This window comes from Sceloporus undulatus, chromosome 3 (genome assembly GCF_019175285.1).
Source record: "Sceloporus undulatus isolate JIND9_A2432 ecotype Alabama chromosome 3, SceUnd_v1.1, whole genome shotgun sequence".
Taxonomy (NCBI): Eukaryota; Metazoa; Chordata; class Lepidosauria; order Squamata; family Phrynosomatidae; genus Sceloporus; species Sceloporus undulatus.
Window position 1 is genome coordinate 154566127 of NC_056524.1, and position 21976 is coordinate 154588102.

At 40.2% G+C, this 21976-nt stretch overlaps 1 protein-coding gene across 5 annotated transcripts in view; it reads left to right on the plus strand.

The window, feature by feature from the left end:
• The window catches only part of ZMIZ1 (zinc finger MIZ-type containing 1), a 371096-nt gene that overhangs the window by 172794 nt on the left and 176326 nt on the right, over positions 1 to 21976 (plus strand). For all 5 annotated transcript variants that reach the window (XM_042457113.1, XM_042457112.1, XM_042457114.1 and 2 more), the window contains exon 4: positions 6870 to 6980. In XM_042457113.1, the coding sequence (XP_042313047.1) occupies positions 6921 to 6980 (60 nt within the window). In that variant the 5' untranslated portion in view covers positions 6870 to 6920. The remainder of the gene's footprint in view (positions 1 to 6869; positions 6981 to 21976) is intronic.

Genomic DNA, 21976 nt, shown 5'->3' on the forward strand with positions numbered 1-21976 from the left:
AGGGCTAGACATGAAATAGTTTGGAGATAAAATCCTCACTTAAATTTAGAGTTCTCAAATTGGCACTATTAAAAACCAAGCAAGCAAAAAAGACACATTTCACATACTAAAAATCCTGTTTGATCAATTACATCTATAATATGTAACTTGCAATTAATTGGTTTTAACCCCCCAGATCTGTTAATGCTCCTGTATCTCTGTCTGTATGAAATTCCACCCCCAACTTTAACCAGCTCTTTTCTGAATGTCGAACTGATCCATTAGTTGGTGTAGTCCCCTCCCACCTTGTTTGTAGGCTGGCTTGGCACTTAATCAAACCTACTTAATAGATAGCAATTGTCTGCCCTTACTAATGCCTCTCAGCATATAGAGACAGAGAGCAAATTGTTCAGTTTGGTCTGACAGATGAAACATCGTGGACTGTTTCTCACCATAAAGGCCCTAGAAAAATGTCGGTTTTGTTAGTTCATTATGTTCAGAAGGGGGTTCATTTTGCTTGCAGGAAGGGAGAAAAGAAATTAGAGGCATGGATTACCAGGGCTCTTACAAAGAAGTGCTTTTTTAGTTCCTTCTCTTGAAAACCCTCAAAGTCACTTCCAATATAACACTTGCCAGACCCCAGCCATGGTGGGCCAAGGACGTGCATACTACGTGTCTTACATGCAATCTCTGCTCCCATAATTTCACTCTCTGCCTCAGTCATGTGTTCCCAGGTCATCTATAAATCTAGGTGCCTTCCTAACCCAGGATTTGAAATGAGGTATGATGCAGCCATGAGATCTACCCAGGCTATTAATGCTGCATATTCTTGTTGAAGTATTTATCTCCCTTTCCCATTTATTCTGTATCTCCCTTTCCCATTTATTCTGGGAGTCTTCCATGCTGCCTTACTAGTCTACATGTATCCTGTGTAATGTATGTTGCTCAGTCATCTCATTTAGATGAACTCCCAGACCTATGTACAACTGTGTATTGCTCTGTGGTTTCCAAAGCTGCCATCCTCAGGACCCTTTCCCACCCAAATTTGCCTGCTTAAAGGCTCCTTTTCGTCTGCCCTGAGTGCAGTGGAGAGGATTCTGAATAGTCTTTGGTGGAGTCTTTCATCTGATCTGGGACATTGGCTATGATGATGTGACTTTGCCCTAGGTCTGTGTGAACGGGCTGTGAACCCTGGAATGCAACCAATATCTCTCTGCAGCTGTGCCTTCTGGGAAAGATCAATAATGGACAACAAACTTGCTTTCCAGGAAAAATTTTCTGCCATTACTGACCTTCTCACTGAAGAATCCTTGATAATCTCACAAGGCTCTCCTGAACAAAGTTCATCAGTCACTACTCTAGTTGATATTACTGTGGATGCTGAAATGGACTATAATTCATTCAAAGCAGTTTCAGCCAATTTTTTTTTTTTCATGAAAGAAAGACCAGGACAAAAAAGGATCATTGACTACATTGCACTATACATATCTCTGGCTACACTGTTGTCTGTTCCAAACTCTAGGGCAACCTTTCCCAACCTGTTTCTCTCAAAATATTTTGGATTGAATCTTCTATCAGCCTCAACCAATATGACCAATGTTTAGGGATGCTGAACACTGTAGTTCAAAACATCTGCAGCACATTAAATTAAATGAAAGGCAATGGATGAGTTAGAAATTTATTTTAGTAATAATAACTACCCTGAAGGCACCAGATCTTGTTTGAACATGAAAGCTAAGCAGGGTCACCTCTGATTAGTACTGTACTTCGATGGGAAATTACCAATGACTACCAATGACTATGGCCCTGTCCAGATGGGCTCTTTGCGGCGTGTCCACGACGTGCTAGGGTTGCCTCGGGACGGCGCATGTACATGCCCCACAACCCTAGCACATCATGCACATGCTGCAGTTGCCCAGTGCCATACATATATGGGGCACACAAAAATTACATTGCAGCTGTGCCGCATCTAAACAGCGCTGCGCAGCTGCGACGTAACCACACCGTCTTTGGCGCTTTGTGGTGCTGCAAACAGGAGCCACCTGGGGAGCTCCTTCTTTGCTGTGTAGCACCACACACAATCTGTATGCTGCGGCGCTCCTGCGCAGCAGAGAAAGGCACCGAGGAGGCGCCTCTTTTTGATGGTCTGTACCCCACCTATATTTCAGATGAAGGAACTGGCAAAACAACCTCTGAGTATTCCTTGCCTAAGAAACCCCTGTGATATTAATGGGGTCACCATAAGTTGACAAGTGACTTGAAGGAGCACACAGTAATAATTTGTTATACTGAATTATAATATCATCTCCTTGGTGCTTAGGTGTTCTCACTTCAGCTGCTCTCACTAACCTGTGATTCAAATGCAGAGCTAGATTTCCAAGTGCTTCCTGCTATCTCAGCCAAATAAACTGCTGTGTAATATTTGCTCCCACTCTTTTTTTTTATTTTTACTGCTGACTCTAAGCCATTTCCTTAATGTATGTAAGTTATCCTACAGCTTTGTTGGCTCCATAATATACTGTTAACAGGAGATGCCTGATAATATTGGCTGACAACATGGAAAGCCTGTTCTATATCACTTTTGAGGGAAATAAGGCCTTCTGAAAGTTCTCACTGGATTTTGACCAGAAGGGATTATCATTTTAAGAGAAGAAAGAATTTGGGAGAGAGGGTCAAAGAAAGAAGAAACATTACTCATGAAATGAGGGATAAAGTCATTCTCTCTCCTGCTCAAGATTCCCTTTGCTGATCACTCCAGGAGAGAAAGAAGAGGCTTTAACATGTGATAAATTGTATTTATTGTTTCTTCTAATAATTTTGCTGAGCTAAGGTTAGGCCTGGTTTGTACTTGGGAGGGGACCACTAAGGGATACCAGATGGTGAAAAAGATTTTCACACCACTGCTTACCGTGGCATAAGCACTGGTAAAACACCAGTAAAATATCAGGGAAGTGTGTGTATGAAAGCTTGACACGCTTCTGAAACATCAAGGAATTGTCCCCTCGTTTCTAGCATCCTTGAATCGTTCACGGATCAGTAATTTCCTATGAACGCAAAGTTTCCGTTCATGGGAAATTGCTGCGCTGCAAACGATTCAAGGATGCTAGAGGCAAGGGAACGATTCACTGACATTTTAGAAGCGCATCAGTCTTACACACATGCTTCCCTGATGTTTTACTGGCGTTTTACCAGCACTTAGCCCACGGTAAGCACTGCTATGAAAATCTTTTATGATTGCAATTTGAGATGAAGACAATGACAGACCAGCTCTTGCCTAAGAAAACCCTGTGCAATTCATCTAGAGTTCATCTGAAAGCTGGAGAAGGCTCCTGCATGTGTAATAGTTTGTGGAAGAAGGAATTTCAGCAGGCGATGCTAGTCATGCAATCAGGTTACAAGCAGTACCTGTTGAAATCCCCTCTTCTTCCCAACCATTAAAGCTCTAGGAGCCCTCTGTAATTTTCACTGTGGCAAACCTAAGTCCCCACAAGTTGAACAGTGACTTGAAAGCATACAAACACAGAGAGAATCTGATGGATTATGTAGGCTCCCTGAGATTTGATTGAAAATGGATTTAAGATGGAAGCCTGGCATGCAACAGTTGGGAAGGACTACTGGTAGAGTTCTTGGAAGATAGTGCTGGACTTTGCCCACTCCTCTCCTTTGGATTGTACCTTGGAAAGCAACTGGTGCAGTGTGATCAATGTGCTAGATTTTAGGAGACATTAAACTATGCACTCTACTTTTATTTTAGATTGTCTAGCCCTTATGAGCAATTAAAATGCAGATAGTGTATTGTGGCATTTAAGATGGATCATTGCCGAAAAGGTGTCGTGTCAGGGTTAGCTTATCATACAAATAAATTCTGCTACTGAAAGATTAAACTTTGAGGTTGTTTGAGGATTTTGTAAACAAACAGAAGCATGTCTAAGTTGCAAGTGAGCATTTTATCAACTGGCATTTTCAAAAAGGTCCTTAGATAGCATTTGCTATTTGAGAAGCCGGTGCTTGCACAGACTAACAATGTTTGTATATATGAAAAAGGGCTTTTTCTATTTTGTGAAGCATTGTAATTCATTGAAGGAGTGCTTTATTGAACCTTCTTATGCTTAGAGATGGGGAGTCTGAGCTGCCATCATTCAGGAGAGAGAGGTTTCGTTCTCTGAACTCTACGGCATCAGGAGCCATTTGAGAACCATTATCACTAAAATACCCTATAAAGGTATTCCCCGTTAACAAGGTTGTCAAGGTGTGTCTGACCATAGGGGGCGATACTCATCTCTGTTACTAAGCTGAAGAGACAGTGTTGTCAGAGACTACTTTGTGATCATGTGGCCCACATGATTGCACAGAACACTGTTTATCTTCCTACCGGAGTGATGCCTATTTGTTTATTTCCACTTGGATGTTTTCAAACTGCTAGGTTGGCAGAAACTGGGACTAGTGATGGGAGCTCACCCCATCATGGGGCACCTGGGCCTCAAACTGCCAACCTGCTGATCTTGCAATCAGCAGAGTTGGCATCTTAACCACTTGAGCCACCGCATCCCTGTACAGATACCTTAAAGGCACCAAATCGTGTCTGATCTTGGAAGCTAAGCAGGGTCAGGTCTGGTTAGTGCTTTGATGGGAGACAACAACTGTGTACCAGTTGCTGTAGGCTATATTTCAGAAGAAGGGATGCTTTGATCTGGATTTCCTGCATGGCAGGGGGTTGGACTGGATGGCCCTTGCGGTCTCTTCCAACTCTATGATTCTACAATTCTAGGAACTGGCAAAACCACCTCAGTATTTCTTGCCTAAGAAAACCCTATTAAATTCATAGGGTTGCCATAAATGTACAGTCACAGATACCTCTAGACAGTGTATGTGGGCAGATCTGAAAGAAGTTGTGGGAAATCCTTACTCTTGAAGAGTACAAGGTGTTTATGGTTGCTGCTCCTGGCACTCATTCATTTTGCTATTTTGGTCACTGGTGGATTGTACGCCCAACAAACGGGCCACCCTGGCAACCTATGAGTTGTCACCTTGGATTGTGCTGGATGTTTGAACCCTTAATTTTGTCTGCATCCTTATGTCTCTGTTATTTTTGGATCCAGAACTGAAAGAAAAATACATGAGCTAAATCCTTGTGTAGTGACAAGATCTTTGATCTTCCTCTACAGACAAGGTTTTGTAATATGTGTGTCATGATGAGTATGTGAAATCTGACAGGTATCAATATTTTTTGGTAAACATTAGAAAACTCAAGATGCATGCTGGTGAACTATGACAGTTTACATTTTGGAATAAATAGTATTTTCTCTCTTTGGCATTGTCACAATATCTGGGCTTGCTAGCATTTGTAACACTGGAAACATGCATTCTCTCATATGTACACATACAATTCATATCTATGTAGTTTCTGGCATAGACATAGATATATGAGAGAGAGCAAGTAGGCTGTACAACCCACACTCAGTATCACAGCCACTTGATCTTGGTCTAGAATTCTTGCATATGTTTCTTTCCCACAATTGGCTCCAGTGCCTGACACAGATTTGTGCCAAAGGTTAGTTTGGGCCACATTTGGTATAGAAACTATGCCTGTGTAAAAGAGAAAAGGGGAATAGTTGAGAGAGACACAAATAGAAGGCTTTGAATATTATATTAGTGCCATTTCATAACTTGAATTTGTTTGGGTTATTATTTTTTAATTATATCATTATATTTAATTATATCAGTATTCATCCCAGGTTCTGGCCCTACATACAGTGGTGCCTCGGGTTACAAAATTAATTCGTTCCGCCATTCCTTTCGTAACCCGAAAATTTCGTAACCCGAAATACTCCGTTAGCACTGGAAAGCCTATAGCAGCATTTGAATTTCGCGCCGAAATGAATTTCGTAACCCGAAAAATATTTCGTAACCCGAAACAGTTTTTGCCAATCCGACTTTTTCGTATCCCGGAAATTTCGTAACGCGATCATTTCGTATCCCGAGGCACCACTGTAATAGTAAAGTGTAGTGCATCCATGTAAGCCAGGTACCATAACTATTGCTAGCAGTTCAATAATACTAAGCAGATTGGCATTTTATACCTTTTCTACTCAACCACCAAAAGGACTAGATTCAGAGCTTTAAGAAGGAGGAGAAAGACACTAACAGTCATGGTGTTAGGACTGTATTGTAAACTACAGTGATGGAAGATAGGAAATTGCAATGTTAAAAACCTAGTGTGCAATACTCTCTTCAGTATAGTGTTTCCCCAATCTTATATAAGCCTGGAATATTATGGTTATTTAAGAAATAAAAATATTTTGGCTCCAAGAGCACATACTGTATATACTCATGTATAAGTCTAGAAATTTTAGTCAAGAAATTGACGCAGGTCAGTGTAAGTACTGTACATTAATGTGTGTGTGTGTGTGTGTAGAGAGAGAGAGTCATCCACTTTTTCTGAATAGAGAGGCAAAAGGCGAGAGCTTAGTCCATCCTGGGAGCACCAAAAAGAAGCATGAATCCCCTCTACTCTCTCATCCATCCAGGCTTTAGGATGAGCAGAAACAGTTATGCCTGCAAGAATTTTATAAGTTCTTTGGCATCATTTTCCTTCCCATCATCTTTTACATCCTTTGTTACATGCCCCTAAGTTTTACCCTCGACTTATCAGCAGGTCATATCAAAATCCATTATTTTGGCCCCAAAACCTGCCCTCAACTTATACATGAGGTCGACTTATAGTTGAGTATATACAGTACCTCCTCTTTTTGGAGGATAATTTCCTACTACTGTACAACGGATAAATATTTACCATGTAACATCCAGGATCTCATGTACTGTAGACTTTGCATGACTGAATTTTATTTTTTCCTCTTAATAATTGATCTTGTTCTTTTTATGTCTTGCAGACTGAGAGATTTTAATGGCTTTCAGGTAGAATCCAAGTGGAGACAATCAAAATGAATTCTATGGACAGGCACATACAGCAGACCAACGATCGGCTGCAGTGCATAAAGCAGGTAAGCCAAAGACATGTTGTGAGTAATAACAGATTGGCAAAAGCAACCACAGCATTTGATGTTACACTGCATTCTTCATGGTGTGTGTGTTGCATTAAGTCCTCTTCATCTGTGACAGTTTTTGATATGTAAATGAAAATAATAATACATATTTGAACATGACCATATTGCTTGGCGACATATTTGTAATGCCTTATATTTGTAATTCCCTTATAAGGGAAAATTGGATCTTTTATTTCCATGTAGAGATAGAGACACCAGTGCCCCATCACAGCACTTTCTCTCCTCCCCCGGTGTGTATTCATTGTGTCATATTTCCTCCAAGTAGCTCAGAACAGTTTAGACTGTGTCCCCACATCATTTACAGCATATCTGCAAGATAGATTCGTCTGAGAATAGTGACTGGCATAAGGTCAGTTAGCTTCATGACCAAATGGGGATTTTAATTCTTATTTTCTTGATCTGGCATTTAATCTGTTGACTACATCATAACAGTGTTTGGTTATTTTAAATGCATGAAGGATATGGAAAGGAGAAACATTTATTTTTAAGCAATGAACTTGTTTTCGGGTATATATGCATCTGTAACTAGCATGATCTCCCTGTGCATATGTAGTGTTTGTTCTTGTGTATTTATGAATGTGTATTTCATAACAAGCCAGTGTGGTGTAGTGATTTGAACAATGAACTACAACTCTGTGTGTGGTATAAATGTGAGAATGAAAGAAAATGCACATTTGTCATTTCTTAGTTCGTATGAATATTGTCATATTCATACCCATTTGTGATATTTCATGCTGAAGATGCAGCTCAAAAGAACATTATTATTTCTAAAAATGTATAGTGCATACTGATATGCTGCTACTGTTGCTGCTGCTACTACTACGACTAATAATAATGTTGATAATAATAATAATATGTATTTCTTACCTGCCTATCCCCATTGATTGAGGTGAGGAACAACAACAGGTCAACAAATATACAACATCAGTAATAAACACACATCAATATAAAGAACAATGAAGACACATACATATTAAAACAATCCACATTTAAAATTAATCATTTAAAATTTCCAATTTAAAATCCTACATTATAAAGCATACCATATTTTCCCCTAACCAAATCTCCCACCCCCCAATTTTCTTCTCTGATGTCTGTGCTCCAAATTGCTTCCTAAGGACACCTTTCCCTCTTGTGGAAATGTTTGCTAATGGTTGCAAAAAAACCTGACCCCATGTCCTCTTGCTGCTGCTTCACTCCAAATTGCCCATTCCTGGAATGATTTTCCAGGGAGCAAGAATTGGATTTGAGCACTGGACTATTGCTCTGGAGACCAGGGTTCAAATCTCCACTCAGCCATGAAAACCAATGGGTGACCTTGCACACAAGCCCTCTCTGAAGAAACTTGCTAAGAAAACCCTGTGATAGGTTTGTCTTAGGGTCACCATAAGTCCTAAACAACTTGAAGGAACACAACATACAAATGTAAATAATACATTGAATTTCTACCATTTGGGAGGGTGAAACATTTGAATATGCTACCTGTCTCTTTGCCCCTTATTGTAGGGCCAGTTTAAACTGAAAGATATATATATGGAAATTTCCTTTGGAAACATTATATCGTTCAGTAAGTGAATTGCAATAGCTCAGGGTGGAATTATTTTATTTTAATTTTTTTTAAACACTTACCTACAACATCCAACTGAAATGAAAATAAGTATTATGCCATAAAGTGTTGGGAGGAAATGAATAAATTCTTTACGTCGGTCTTTAACGTGAAAGATTTACTGTAGAAATGTGACATGTGTTTGATCCATTTTTTTTCTCTAGGTAGAAGAATTGAATTAAACAGAGATGGCAAGAGAGATCTAGGGTATAGAAAAAATAAAAATTAACATAGCCTGCCAGTCAGCTTAATTGGTTAAATAAGCGGAAAGCATTATTATTAAGCATGTGGGGAGGAAAAAGACTTGTTGAGGAAAAATCAGCATGGTTTCTGCAAAGTGGAGTCTTGTTTCACTAACCCTTTGAGGTTGTTCAGTTGAATCCATTAGCAGATGGATAGGGCTGATCTGATAGACGATGGAAAGCTTTTAACTAAGTTTGTCATCAGGACATTGTGAGTGAATTTAGCAATTATGGAATAAAAAGACAGCTCTTATGGATCAGTTAAGTTGGTCCAGTAATGTGACAAAGATGGGATAGTAAGTAAATAAATAAATAGTAAAGAATAGGATTAGTAGAAATGGACAGTTCTCACAGTGCAGGGAAGAATGCAAGTCCCCAAAGATGTTCAGAAGATGATTTTTAAAATAATCTTGAGTTCAGGGTGAGCTGTGAGTAGGTTGCTTCTGCAGATGACACCAATTTAGTTAGTATGGGAGCCAAAAGTGATTGTAAAGTTGATGTGAAATAATTTATCTGAACTAAAAGACTGCAACAAAATGAGAGAAAAAAAATGGTTCACCCTAAAGGCTCCAGATCCCATCTGATTATGGAAGCTAAGCAGCATCAGCCCTAGGTATTAATTGGATGGGGCACCACCAAGAAATACAAGGTGTTGTAGGCTTTATTTCAGGGAAAGGAACTAGCCAAGCCATCTCTGACTATTCCTTGCCTAAGAAAACCCTATGAAATTAATGGGGTTGCCATAAGTCGGTAGGGGACTAGAAGGTGCACACACACATACTGACATATATGTATAAACTGATGTACATTGGAGCAAGAATGCTTCATTTTGCCTATCTTTAATCTCAAATCATATAAACCTTACTACAAATGAGATGTTATAGTTGTAGGAGATAGCTCACTGAAAATATAAGACTGCGAACAGCAGCTATGCAAATAAATAAATAAATCCCACAACATTTGGGGGATTAGTTTTTTGTGGGATTTTCGGGCTATGCGGCCATGTTCTAGAAGAGTTTATTTCTAACGTTTCACCAGCATCTCTGGCTGGCATCTTCAAAGAAAGATGGGGGATTATTGCAAATAAAATGAACTGTTATTTTAATACATAAATCCAGTATGTGGCCACATTTAGATTAGTGTAAATGTTCTGGTTGCTCCATCTCCAGAATGGTATAGTAGAGCATGAAAAGGTGAAGACAAGGGCAAGCAGAGTTTTGAAGTATCCTTCTGAAGAGGAAAATCAAATCACTTGGGACTTTTTAACCGAAGTGTGTGTGCTACTAATGGGAATAATTTATAGTGTGACATTTGATGAGAGAAAGTGAGTAAAAAGAAATTTTCTCATCCATAATCTTAAAACTTCCTGGGAGGGGGTGTCATTAATGATACACAGATTCATGTGCCTTTCTGAAAATTTGAATTTTGCCATCCTCTCTAACCACTTTTCATATTTGTGTCTCACTTTAATTTGTAAACGTTCAAACGATCTTCTTTACTAAAATTTTGCACATAATTTCACCATTAAATGTTGTAAGCACATAAGGACTTCCATCGTGCAAGTGCCCTGACTCATTCTGATATTGTTGCTTTTCAGTTGTAGCCATCCCAAGTGTTTGCTTACTGCTTCTTCTATTTTCTTTCCACAAAAGATCCATTTAGAAGGAAAAGGCAAACTACAGTCACAGTAGATTTTGACTGATAGCATTAGGATTCATCAATCCCAAGGTACTCATAGAGATGGTAACTTTCTTCCCACCCACCCATGTGGAAAAGAACAAAGAGTATTGCTTTGATTTCGACTTGCTGCCATTTTACAGACTTGTTGGCAGCAGAGACAGACACTCCTCCCTGCACTTCACTGTGTATTATCATTTGAGTTCTACTCCCAGTAAATCAGGTTACAGCAGAGGACCAAGTCAGGATTCCCCCTCCTTTTTTTAATCTCCAAAGGATCTCTGACACACAAAGACCACCTTTCTGTTTCTGGAGTGTTTTCAGACTCTCTTTACATAGCTCATTTTCCCCTCTCACAAATTAAAATGAGGGAACGTCAAATCTTTAGATAGGAAGCGAGACAAAGAGAAGAGTCATTTTATAACAAAAAGGTCAAATGATTAGAAAGATGAAAACATTTGCTAGCTTATGGGAAAACCTGAGTGTAGCATGTGTGGTCTTTCTGTTGCCAAACATACTGGGCTACCCATGGGAACAAGCTCTGTGAAAACGAGGCTGCCCTAAAGGTTTTTCCTCCAATGAAAAATGTTTCCCCTCTTCAGTTTGAGATATTTTAGTTCTTCCCATGTGCATTCTTCCCTTGTTACCCAAGAGAGAAGAGTTAGCTCAGAGATTGTTTATATGTGGAGTTTTCTGAGGCAGCCCTGATCACGAAGGCAAGGGCAGAGAGCCGTATTGAGCAGTAACAATATTGGTGTTGGCAATATGAGGCTAAATGCATGTGTAAAGGCTTGACTAAGTATCTTAAAAGATAGAGGCTCACCTTCACTGTATGCTTTTTAAACAGAAGACTGTCTGTCAGGATTGCTTCAGCTTTGGATTTATTGGATCAGCAGGTGGTTGGACTATAAGACCCTTCAGATCCCTATGACTCTGTGATCTTTTGGTTAAAATCCACTTGAAAGTTCCCCTGCCCAGATGTCATGAAAATAAACAAGAACTGCACAGGGGCTGTGTGAGTGCTTTGAGGGCAGGAGGTTTCTTCCCTAAAACATTGCAGACTGACCCTGATAAGCTTTAATGATTTCCCAGCATATTTTGTCTCTCTCATTTACCATTACTGAATTAACTGTAGCAATTTCTTTCTTTGGGAAGATTGTGCAGACGCCCATCAGCAGATACCTCTTGGTACAGCAACCAAAGAGGAAGACCCAATAGAGGACTCTAGCAGACAGATATTCATATAACCTGAGGAAAAGTTGTTGTGGAGTTCTCCATAGCAGTCAACTGCATAGAGGAAGTGCCTGTTTAGTGCAGAATCCTACCTGAGAATGTAAGCCCCTCTGTTCCACCTAAAAATGGCATGTGATTGGATATAACCATTTGCATTTATATACTGCCTATCCTCTGATAAAATCAGAATAGTACTCATTGCTCTCCTCCCCACTTCATCATCACAGCTCTATAAGGTAGGTCACAATGAGAGAGTTGGTAACTGGACCAAGGTTACTCAGTAGGCTTTGTGATCATGTCCCAGTCCAACAATCTGACTACTAAAGGACACTGGATTTTATTCAGTAAATGTTTAAAAGAAAATGATATGCTCAGAGAATCTGTTTTCTCAGCATGGGTTTTGGGGACTAAGGGTGGGAGCATTGGGGCCTAATTCTAATTCAAGTGGACACATAAGCTTGTTGCTTATTGCATTGATCTTCAGATCAGGTTGTACCCAAGTCTAAGGTGTGTTGTACCAGCATCACTTCTATTTTCTTGTCACTCTTAGAGAGAAGGAGAAAAATGAAGACAGCAGGACAAAAGGAGGAGCAAGACATAGTAGTTTTAAAAAAACCTGAAGCTGGGAGAATCAGAGGATGCTCTTTAATATGGATCCTAGGAGTTAACATTTGGAAGCCAAAGACCTTATAGCTGTGCTTGTGGGGATGCTGTGTAGAAGCTGACAATGTGAATCCATTTCTACAGAAGGCTGTCAGGCCATCTGAACTGGCTGTTTAAACAGATGTACTACCACCATCACTCACCCACACCCTTTGTCCGTACTGTAAGGAAAGTCGCAGCAGCTGCAGGAGTAGGGTCTGAGCCAGAAAATTCTGGCCTAAATCTTCCTTCAGACATGTACTGTACTCACTAGGTGGCTTTATGCAAGGTGCTAGTCTCACAATTGCTTCATATTCCCATATAAGGATAAACATGTTACCCTAATTTACAGAGGAATTACTAAAATTACTGAGTACAGTCACCCCTCCCAACTTGCGGATCTGATATCCGTGACCTTGAATATCTGCAGACGGGTGACCTCCACCATTTTAAATGGTACACACGCCCAGGCCGCGTACACAGAGGCATGTCCCATTCAAGCCTATGGGGCCTGAATATGTGCAAGCCTCCTTTTTCATGGTGGGGGGTGGTGGAACGGATCCCCCGCAAAAGCGGAGGGCCAACTGTATAGCACTTTGAACACTTAGAAAAGATGTATGTATACACACATTCACACTTTTCATTTGCAAAAAAAATATTCACCTTTGCATAGGTTAGAAACCCCTTCCTTCTCATCCTGATGCACTTCCTCTCCTTTCACTCAATCACTTATTCCATGGAGCTCTTTCTGTTCCATACAATTAAGTTTCTCTTTCTCCATGGGGATCACCCCCCCCCCCCACCTACAGTGCAGTTTATCTTTCCTCCTCCTCCTCCTCCTAGTCACAGTGATTTTTTTTGTCCCTTCATCAAGTGCTTGCTCATTCTCTTCCACCCTCTTCTTATGCTCTCTGTCTCACTTTCTCTTCCTCCCTCCCTTCCTCAGTCTCTGGGCCCTGAAGAGGGAAGCAAGAGTCATGACCAACATACAGTTTTCCTACTGTGCGCATGGTCTAGGATGGTGGAACTGCTTACAGGACCTTTACAGATGTGCATATGCCAGGCCTATCTGCAACTTTCTCTTTAGGGAAGTCTGTCATCTATTGATTAGAAATGGTACTGCAGCCTACTGACAAATTTAAATTAATTAAAACTAATTTATTGTCGTTGGTTTTTTAAATGGTGCCCATCCTTGAGATCCCCTTAGTATTTATGCAGAGTTTCAGTTTTCTAGGATTCACAGTAATGTAGCTATGGCTTAGATAGACAGATAGACAGACAGACAGATAGTGCCAGTTTCTGAGTCATTGGCTGCTGACCCTGGCAAATTTCAAGGAGAGAAAGATGTAATTGTACCCAGTGGGCACAAAGTTAGTGCCAATCCCCGGCACAGTGGGGGGGGGGGAATAATTGCCAGTCCCCCACGTCAGATACCCCGAGAAGTACTTGTATAGACATTAATATAGTATTGCTCCATTTCAGATGTCTTGAGTGGTACCTGATTATAGAATTTGAATCGCGTACTAGGAAAATCTTGAAGGTGAACTGGAATGGCCATGTGCATCTAGTACATAAGTTGATTTCATGTTTTGTTAGGAAACGTTGTGAAATGGTAGTTGAGACACCAGAGTCCTCTGGCAGAAAAGGCCAAATGTCTCACAAAACTACAATTCCCAGAATTACATTGCATTGGGCCATGGCAATTAAAGTGGTGTCAAACTGGATTATTTCTGTAGTGTGGATGCAAGCCATGTCAAAGCTGTATAGTAAAATGCCTTGTGAGTACTGCTGGGTTCCTCTCCAATATTCTAGCCTCCATCTAGCTTTCTGAAACCTCTTCAGCTTCAAATTCTTTCTCTACTTTCCTTTTCTGCCTATCTGTTGGAATGTACTTCTCCCACAGTGAAATATGTTCAGGGGGGTAGCTGCACTGATAACCACCAATTATTCTTCACCTTTCAAGCCAATCAGAGGCATATCAATTGACATTCCAGCCATGGCTAATCCTTCCGTCCTGGAAGGATGCCCCCTTTGACACCAACAGTTGGGAAATGGATGGGCAGTGTGAAGAAACTGAATTTGGGTGAGGGGAGGAGAGAGACAGCTACGATATGCATACTTGCCAGGCAGGGCAGGGCTGAGTGACTTTTTACACTCAAAAAACATTTTGATTTTTATCAATGCCCCAGTCTCTTCTCCAGCATATGGTCCTTTTATATGTTTATGTTGTTATTTCTGTCATTTCACAAACTTACTTTTGCTGTGCTGCAGCTTCTAATTTTCAATGTACCTTAAAAGAAAAATCAGTGTAGATTAATTTATACATTTTTAAAAACCAGGTAGCATATAATAAAGAACTGTTTTGCAGCAATGGAAAGATTGAGAGATTGTGTGTGTGTGTGTGTGTGTGTGAGAGAGAGAGAGAGAGAGAGAGAGATGGCATTTCAGCATAATGAAGAAAAATGATGGGTGAGGATGTAGAGTACATTTGCAAATGAGAATTTGAGACTATATTGTTGTGTTTTACTCCATTGCCAGCTCATTGGAATCTGCCTGGGATTCAGTGGATTATGAAGTTTAGCACTACTAATTCTGCACCTCTAAGCCACCCTGCCCTCCTTCCTTGTATGGATTCACTTTTTGTTGCCTTGTCTGGCTTTGGGTGTGGGGAGGGTAGGGAGTGTGATGGTGTCAAGCACCAGAAAGACCTGGTCACTTCTGCATAACATCGGGGGGGGGGTCATGTTGTGCAGTCTTGTTCCTAACAATTGTCAGAAAATAAGTTTCAGTCCCCTGACATGTTCAAAGTCTGGGCGCTAAAAAGCCAACAGCCTCAATCAGTGGGAACAAGAGAGAAGGCTTTCAGTGGCAGACTAGGACTCACAACCCATTTGTTGCAAAAAGATGTATTTCGTCTTGACAAGTTTTAAATAGTTGTTTAAATTGTTTTCTGTTTCTCTGAATTTACTAAATCTGAATACGTACTAAATACTCTGAATAATAAAGCTTTGGTAACACTACATCCTGGAGAAAGAAAGAGACCTGAAGAATTCATCTTGAACTAAAGAATTCAAAGATGTAGCTGTTTTAGACTGAATCGGTATGAAAAGAGATCTTGTAGTCTTTACAACTAACTAAGAGATAGATGTTTTTTAGCATAAGCTTTCGTAAGCTATCTGTTTCATCAGATGTATTGAGTGAAGTGGGGTTTTTTTTTAGTCCAGGCATCTGATGAAGTAGACTTAGGCTAAGAAAGCTTATGCTACAAATTTCTTTTTCCCCCCTCAGTCTCAAAGGTGCTACAAATATCCCTTTGCATAATGAGCTAAAGAAGCCAAACTATTTCTGTCATGCCCATTGCAGGTTGGTGTGTGGAACACACATGATGTTTTTCAACAATGCTTGGTGGTCTTTATAGGAAAAACCTTGCCTCTGTGACATAATGCAGCATTTCCTCTTCAGCAAGTTTTGAGCTTTCCTGCCAGAAACCTTGCTTCATGCTTGTGTTGCTTTGGAATATTGGTTTCTAACTGACAGAGGAGATGAGATGACATAGGCAGCCGAAGCACAGAAGCCCAAAGAATTAACTGGAACTATTTCACAGGGGCAAGCAGGGGGGCTGGCTACTTCCTGTTTGGATAAATTACTTGGAGAAAAACCGTAAAGGAGAGGTTTATCTGCTACTCAACGATTTCCCCCCTCCCTGGCTAGATTGTTGTGAGATGGCCGATTAAGTTGCTGGCGGGGGCCTTTTGCTCCTTTTCCTGGAATTTTGAATTTAGTTTTCACTCTAAGCAGAACATCTCTGTTTTCTTTTCTAACTGTTAAAAGAAAGAAAAAATATGGCTGCAAAGAAGGAGGATGGTAGGGCTTACTGGCAGCAGGAACAGCAAGGCACATTTGCAGTTCCTTCAAGCAACAGGTTGTTCTTTCAGCCTCCCCAACAAACTGAGAATGTGCCAGGGGTCAGGTTTTTGGTGGCAACTGACTACCAACCCATGGGCATCTTAGCACAACCAGACATCGAGGAACAGGAAAGTCTGTACACAATCCACACTTTGGAGGAGAGCCTTAGACAGGTAAGCCATGGAATGTGTGCTTTGTTTATGTGGTAGGTAGAGAAAGGATGACTGTGAACATATGCTAGAAACAATTTATCAGCTGCCTCTGGTGCTCATTTGTGTCTTATTTTTGGAAGATGTTACCTTCAATCATGACGTGGAAGGAAAGCACATATGACCCTTCCATTCTAGGTTCTAATCAAAGTCATCCAACATAGGAAGTAAGTGACTTCGGATGTCCCTAGTTTAATAGTTTGTCCTTTCAGCAAACTCCATAATGCATGACTGCTGGAGAATCTATTCTCTTAATGTTGTATAGCATCACTAACTTCCATTTAATATCTCGCTTTATTACAATAAATGTGTCTGCATTGAGCAACAAGAAGTATATGTATTGTTTTCAACATTTTATTGTGATAAAGTGAGAGATTAAAAGAAAGTTGTGACATCCCACTTAACACAAGAAACCTCTGTGCTTCAGATAATAAAAAACAACAACATGTCTATGGACGAAGCACATGATATTCCTTTTGTAATGCCTTTAATGCAGGGGTGGGCAACTGTGGAGGGTCCCTGAGACAATTTTTTTTCTGTTTGCCTTGGAGCTTCATGAACTGCCAAAAAATGCAAGACAGAAATTCAGAGCTGGCCAGAAGTCTGTTTTTGTTTTTTTGAAAAACTGGGTCCCTGCCACATATTTAAAAGATGAATTGCCTGTCTTGGAGACTTCTTAGAAAGGTAGCTCCCCCATTGCTTTGGTAGGGAAGTAAAAAAAAAATTGTCTGGGAGAGTGGAGGGCTCCAAAAACAGACTTGGGGGGGTTGCATGCAACCCCTGGGTATCACTTTTCCCAGCCCCGTTTACTATTAAGGCTCTAACTAGATCTGTCATTTCAGATTGTGCGGGGTGTCAGGAACAACCATACTTGTGGGGGCAATGTAGGATTTACTTGCTGGCCAGTGGGTCTTCCTGTTTAGACACATTGTTTGTATGATCATTTATCTGTATGAGTTTGGTCATTACAATTAGCACTCCTTATCAGCAGATTCTTTATCAATGGAGTCAAGCACCCATGGCTTGAAATCATAAAAATATAGAAATTCCAAAAAAGCAAACCTTGATTTTTCCATTTTATATAAGGGATACCATTTTTCTGTGCCTTTGTATTGAATTGTACTTGAGCATTCACAGATTTTGGTATCCATGGGGAGGGGAGCATCCTGGAACCAAACCAAGTGGATAACAAGGGCCCACTGTACAATATCGTAGTTGTTTTAGTGATCTGTTTTCTTAAGTTTGTTTGACTGTTGTCTCACATTTGCAATTGATATTTTATACGGACATGTGTTGTTAAGGTATATTGAGCGCATACTGTAGAAAGATGATATACACTTTAAAATAAAAATAAATAAGTTTCAGAAGGCTGTTCTTGGTACACTGAAGATGGAGAAAGAAAGAAAGAAAGAAAGAAAAGGGAAGGAAGGAAGGAAGGAAGGAAGGAAGGAAGGAAATTTATTGCTATTTCTTACATTTCATAATAACAAAAAATATAAGGTGTCCAGTATGTGGAGGAAAGGATACCTCCCTTGCTCTCTCTAAGTGGTACCTTTTATCTAAAGGGGTCCTTACACATGGCACAGTTTTGTTGTATTTAACTGGCTGTGACTCAACTTCGACCCATGCACAATTACAGCACTACTTTTCCACGTTAACTGCCTTGGCAATATCCTAAAGAGTCTTAGGACTTGGGATTTGGTCAGAGGCTCTCAGGCTGAGAATTCTAAATGTTGCTCCCTAAATGAATAACCCCAAGATTCCACAGGACAAAACCATGACACTTAAAGTGGTATCAAAATGCTATAGTTGTGTAGTGTGACAGGGCCCTCACAAGCACAAAGTCTTGGTAGGTGTAGGGAGGATGAATGGATTATATGTTTTCCATAGCTATTCTAGTATTCACTTCACCACAATTTGCTTTACCACTTCACTACAATTTACTTTCTTGATCTTCCCCAATCAAATTTTGCATTTGCTATTTTTATTAATTTTTTTGCTTGTAAAATACAAATGGTAGTTAAGTCTACATATGTATTTGATAATAGTACTACTACAGTCGGTCCTCTTTAGCCACGTATTTTTCTTATCCATGGATTCAATAACCCATGGCTTGAAAATATTTTTTAAAATATATTCTAAACAGCAGACTTTGATGTTATTTTATATAAGGGAAACCATTTGACTATGCCACTGTATTTAATGGGACTTGAATATTCATGAATTTTGGTATCTAGGGGGAGTGGGTGGGTGCTGAAATCAAACCCCAGTGGATACCAAGGACCCACTTCATGTCTTTATTTATTTATCTTTTCCCAATCTCAGATAAGTGAAGTTTACAAAACGTATAATAAATACAGCAAAACATTTGCATCATACAACAATTAAAATATAACTAAACTGTCAATAGAATTACAAGCTGTTAAAAGCAAATTATTAAAAAGGGACAGAAAATGTAAGCAACAGGACATAAAAGGCCCTTCCCTCCACCAGCAGTCAATTCTCAAAGGACTGCCAAAACCAACAAATTTCAGCCAACTGTGAAAGGATAGCACAGAAAGGAAGGTCCAGAGCATGGGAGCAGCCACTGGGAAGGCCCTCTCCTTATTCAAAGCATGGGAATTAATAACTAAATAATAAATAAGCAGTGCTTTTGAATTATAATGCTTCTGTCTCTTCCATGCTCCAGGGTCAAGGGGGACTACACACTTAAAATATCAATGCTGTATGACACTAATAATCCCTCTGAAACACAGCTGGTGCAGAGGCAAATATTGTTGATGAATTTCCAAGCTGGACATGGAACACGTGCCAGGAGATTTGCAGGCCAGCTTCTGTGAGAGAAGGAAACGTTGGCCTTGGATTAGGCTTTAAGAACTGGACTAGCTCTGGTGGTGCAGGCTGAGACCTAGGAAGAGTTAAGTAGCTAAGAGAGACCAGTCAGTAAAATAGCTAAGCTATGTACAGAGAAAGAGGAGCCTAAGGAAAGTATATGTGAAGGCGAGTTCAGGGAAAGGGCAAAGTAAATGGGAAAACTGAGGGGAAGGCACTAATGAGGAAGGGGATTTTGAAGAAACCTTGTGGCATCTAAAATCAAGAGGGGCTCCACACTATGGAGCATGGAGGAAAGATGAGATTATAATTCAGCAGTAGTGCTTACTTGTTATTCATTATTTTCCATGCTTACAGCGCATTAGGGCTTTTAGTGTGTCAGCAATAGAGTAAATATTTTGCATCTGTTTAGGACTGCAGCCAGTTATGGACCAACTCTAGTCTATACAGACTTTCTTCCTTCACATAAATGATAGATAGATAGATAGATAGATAGATAGATAGATAGATAGATAGATTCATAATTCAAGTCTAAACTGCAGTAAATAGCAGATTGTAATCTGTCCTGGAAAATAACTATTGAAACAAAATTCTAGTAGCTTTCCTATCAAGAAATGATCTGTGGAATCATTCTGATGCCAGAAAAGTTGAATTCATGCAACACATTAACGTATTTCCTGGCCAAAAAAACAAAAACCCTTTCCGCCATCACCTCTGCTAAGAAAAGTTTAAGTTTATAGGTAGTCTTGTGTCATTTTTGATTCAGAAAAAGTAGGCCACACTTCTGTAAGGCAGTCCAATGTGACTATGAAATATTCCCAAAATGATGCACAGTTTATGTATATAATGTACAACCTAATTAGGCAAAACAATTTGAGAAAAGACATCGGCAACACACATGGTTTAGACTTAGGGGTCTTCACTGGCAAAAGTTAATTCATTGCAGGATTGGAGAGTGTTTAGAGCAGGAGTCTACCAAGTGTGGCCCTTCAGAAGTTGTTGTACTTCAGCTCTCATCATCCCTCATTAAAGCTTACGATGGTGACGGCTAAGCAAGCTTGTAGTCCAACAGTACTGGAAAGGCTACAATTTGCCCTTGCCTGGTTTAAAGAAAGACAAGCAACATAGGACTTTTTTCTCCGAGAGCCCTTTCATACTACACAATTATAGCACCATTGTTCCACTTCGGCTGCCACAGCTACCTCCTGTGGAATCCTGGGGTTTATACAGTCGGCCCTTCTTTACACAGATTTTTTTATACACGGATTCAAGCATCCACAGTTTGAAAATGTTTAAAGTATAAATTTCAAATGTCAAACCTTGATTTTCCATTTTTTATAAGGGACACCATTTTGCTATGTCATTATATTTAATGGGACTTGAGCATCCATGGAACCAAACCCCAGCGTATAACAAGAGTCCACTGTACTTTGGTTAGCAAAACTAGAGCTCTCTGTCTAAGAATCCCAAATACCCTTTCCTAAATTTCAGACCCTAGGATTCCATAGGATGTTGCCATGGCAGTTAGTGGAATCATAGCACCATTATTGTGCAGTACAGTGGTTCTCAAGCTTTTTGCCCTTGTGACACTTTTACAACTGCATGCGGGCATTGCACCCCCCGTGCCATGTTTGATGTAGTAACTGAATAAAAATACTTTGATTATTGTGTGTGTTTTTGTTTATACATTCATGTATATTCATGAATATACAGTAATATATTCATATAGTAGTGTTTTGTCCTGAGAACTGGGGTAGCGCTGGGACAGGTGGTGGAAGAAGGCAAAGGCCATGATCCACTGAGCTTCCATATTCTCTTCCTTCTCTTCCTCAGTGCCCTCCTTGTCTTTCTCTTACTCTCCAAGAGGGAAAAGTTTTGGAAAGGAGTAGGAGTAGGGATCAAGGCTGCTACGTCTCACTCCCCCTTTGAGCAACTCTTACATCTCCCCTGGGGGTCCCACCCCACCATTTGAGAATCACTGGTGCTGTGAAAAGGGTCCAGGATTTGTTCTCCCAAGAGGCTACAGCTGGGCCACTTAACTTTAGAAGTAAGCCTGCTCTCAGTTATGTTCTTCGGGCCACTCCATAACCTCAAAGTTATAGCCACTCCATAACCCCAAAAGAGTTGCAACCATTTTCACCTTGGAAATAATCTTCAGACTGAACAAAGGGAGGAAAATGGAGCTTGAAGGATCCATTTACTAAACATTTGGGCAACCTGATTTTAATATACTCTTCTTAAGGCCAAAATTCTGCTTGATTCTATCATAGCATAAAGCAGTGGTTCTCAACCTTCCTAATGCCACAACCCTTTAATACAGTTCCTCATGTTGTGGTGACCCCCAACCATAAAATTGTGGTATCTCAGTTCTTATGACCATCGGAAATATGTGTTTTCCGATGGTCTTAGGTGACCCCTGTGAAAGAGTCATTCTCAAAGGGGTCGCAACCCACAGGTTGAGAACCACTGGCATAAAGCTTCATCAGCATAGTTCCACTGGAGGTCTGGGAGAATGAAGGCTGGTTTCTTCTCATGGTGTCTAGGCAACACTAGGGTTCGCCTCTGCAGCCAGTCAGTGGTAAGTGG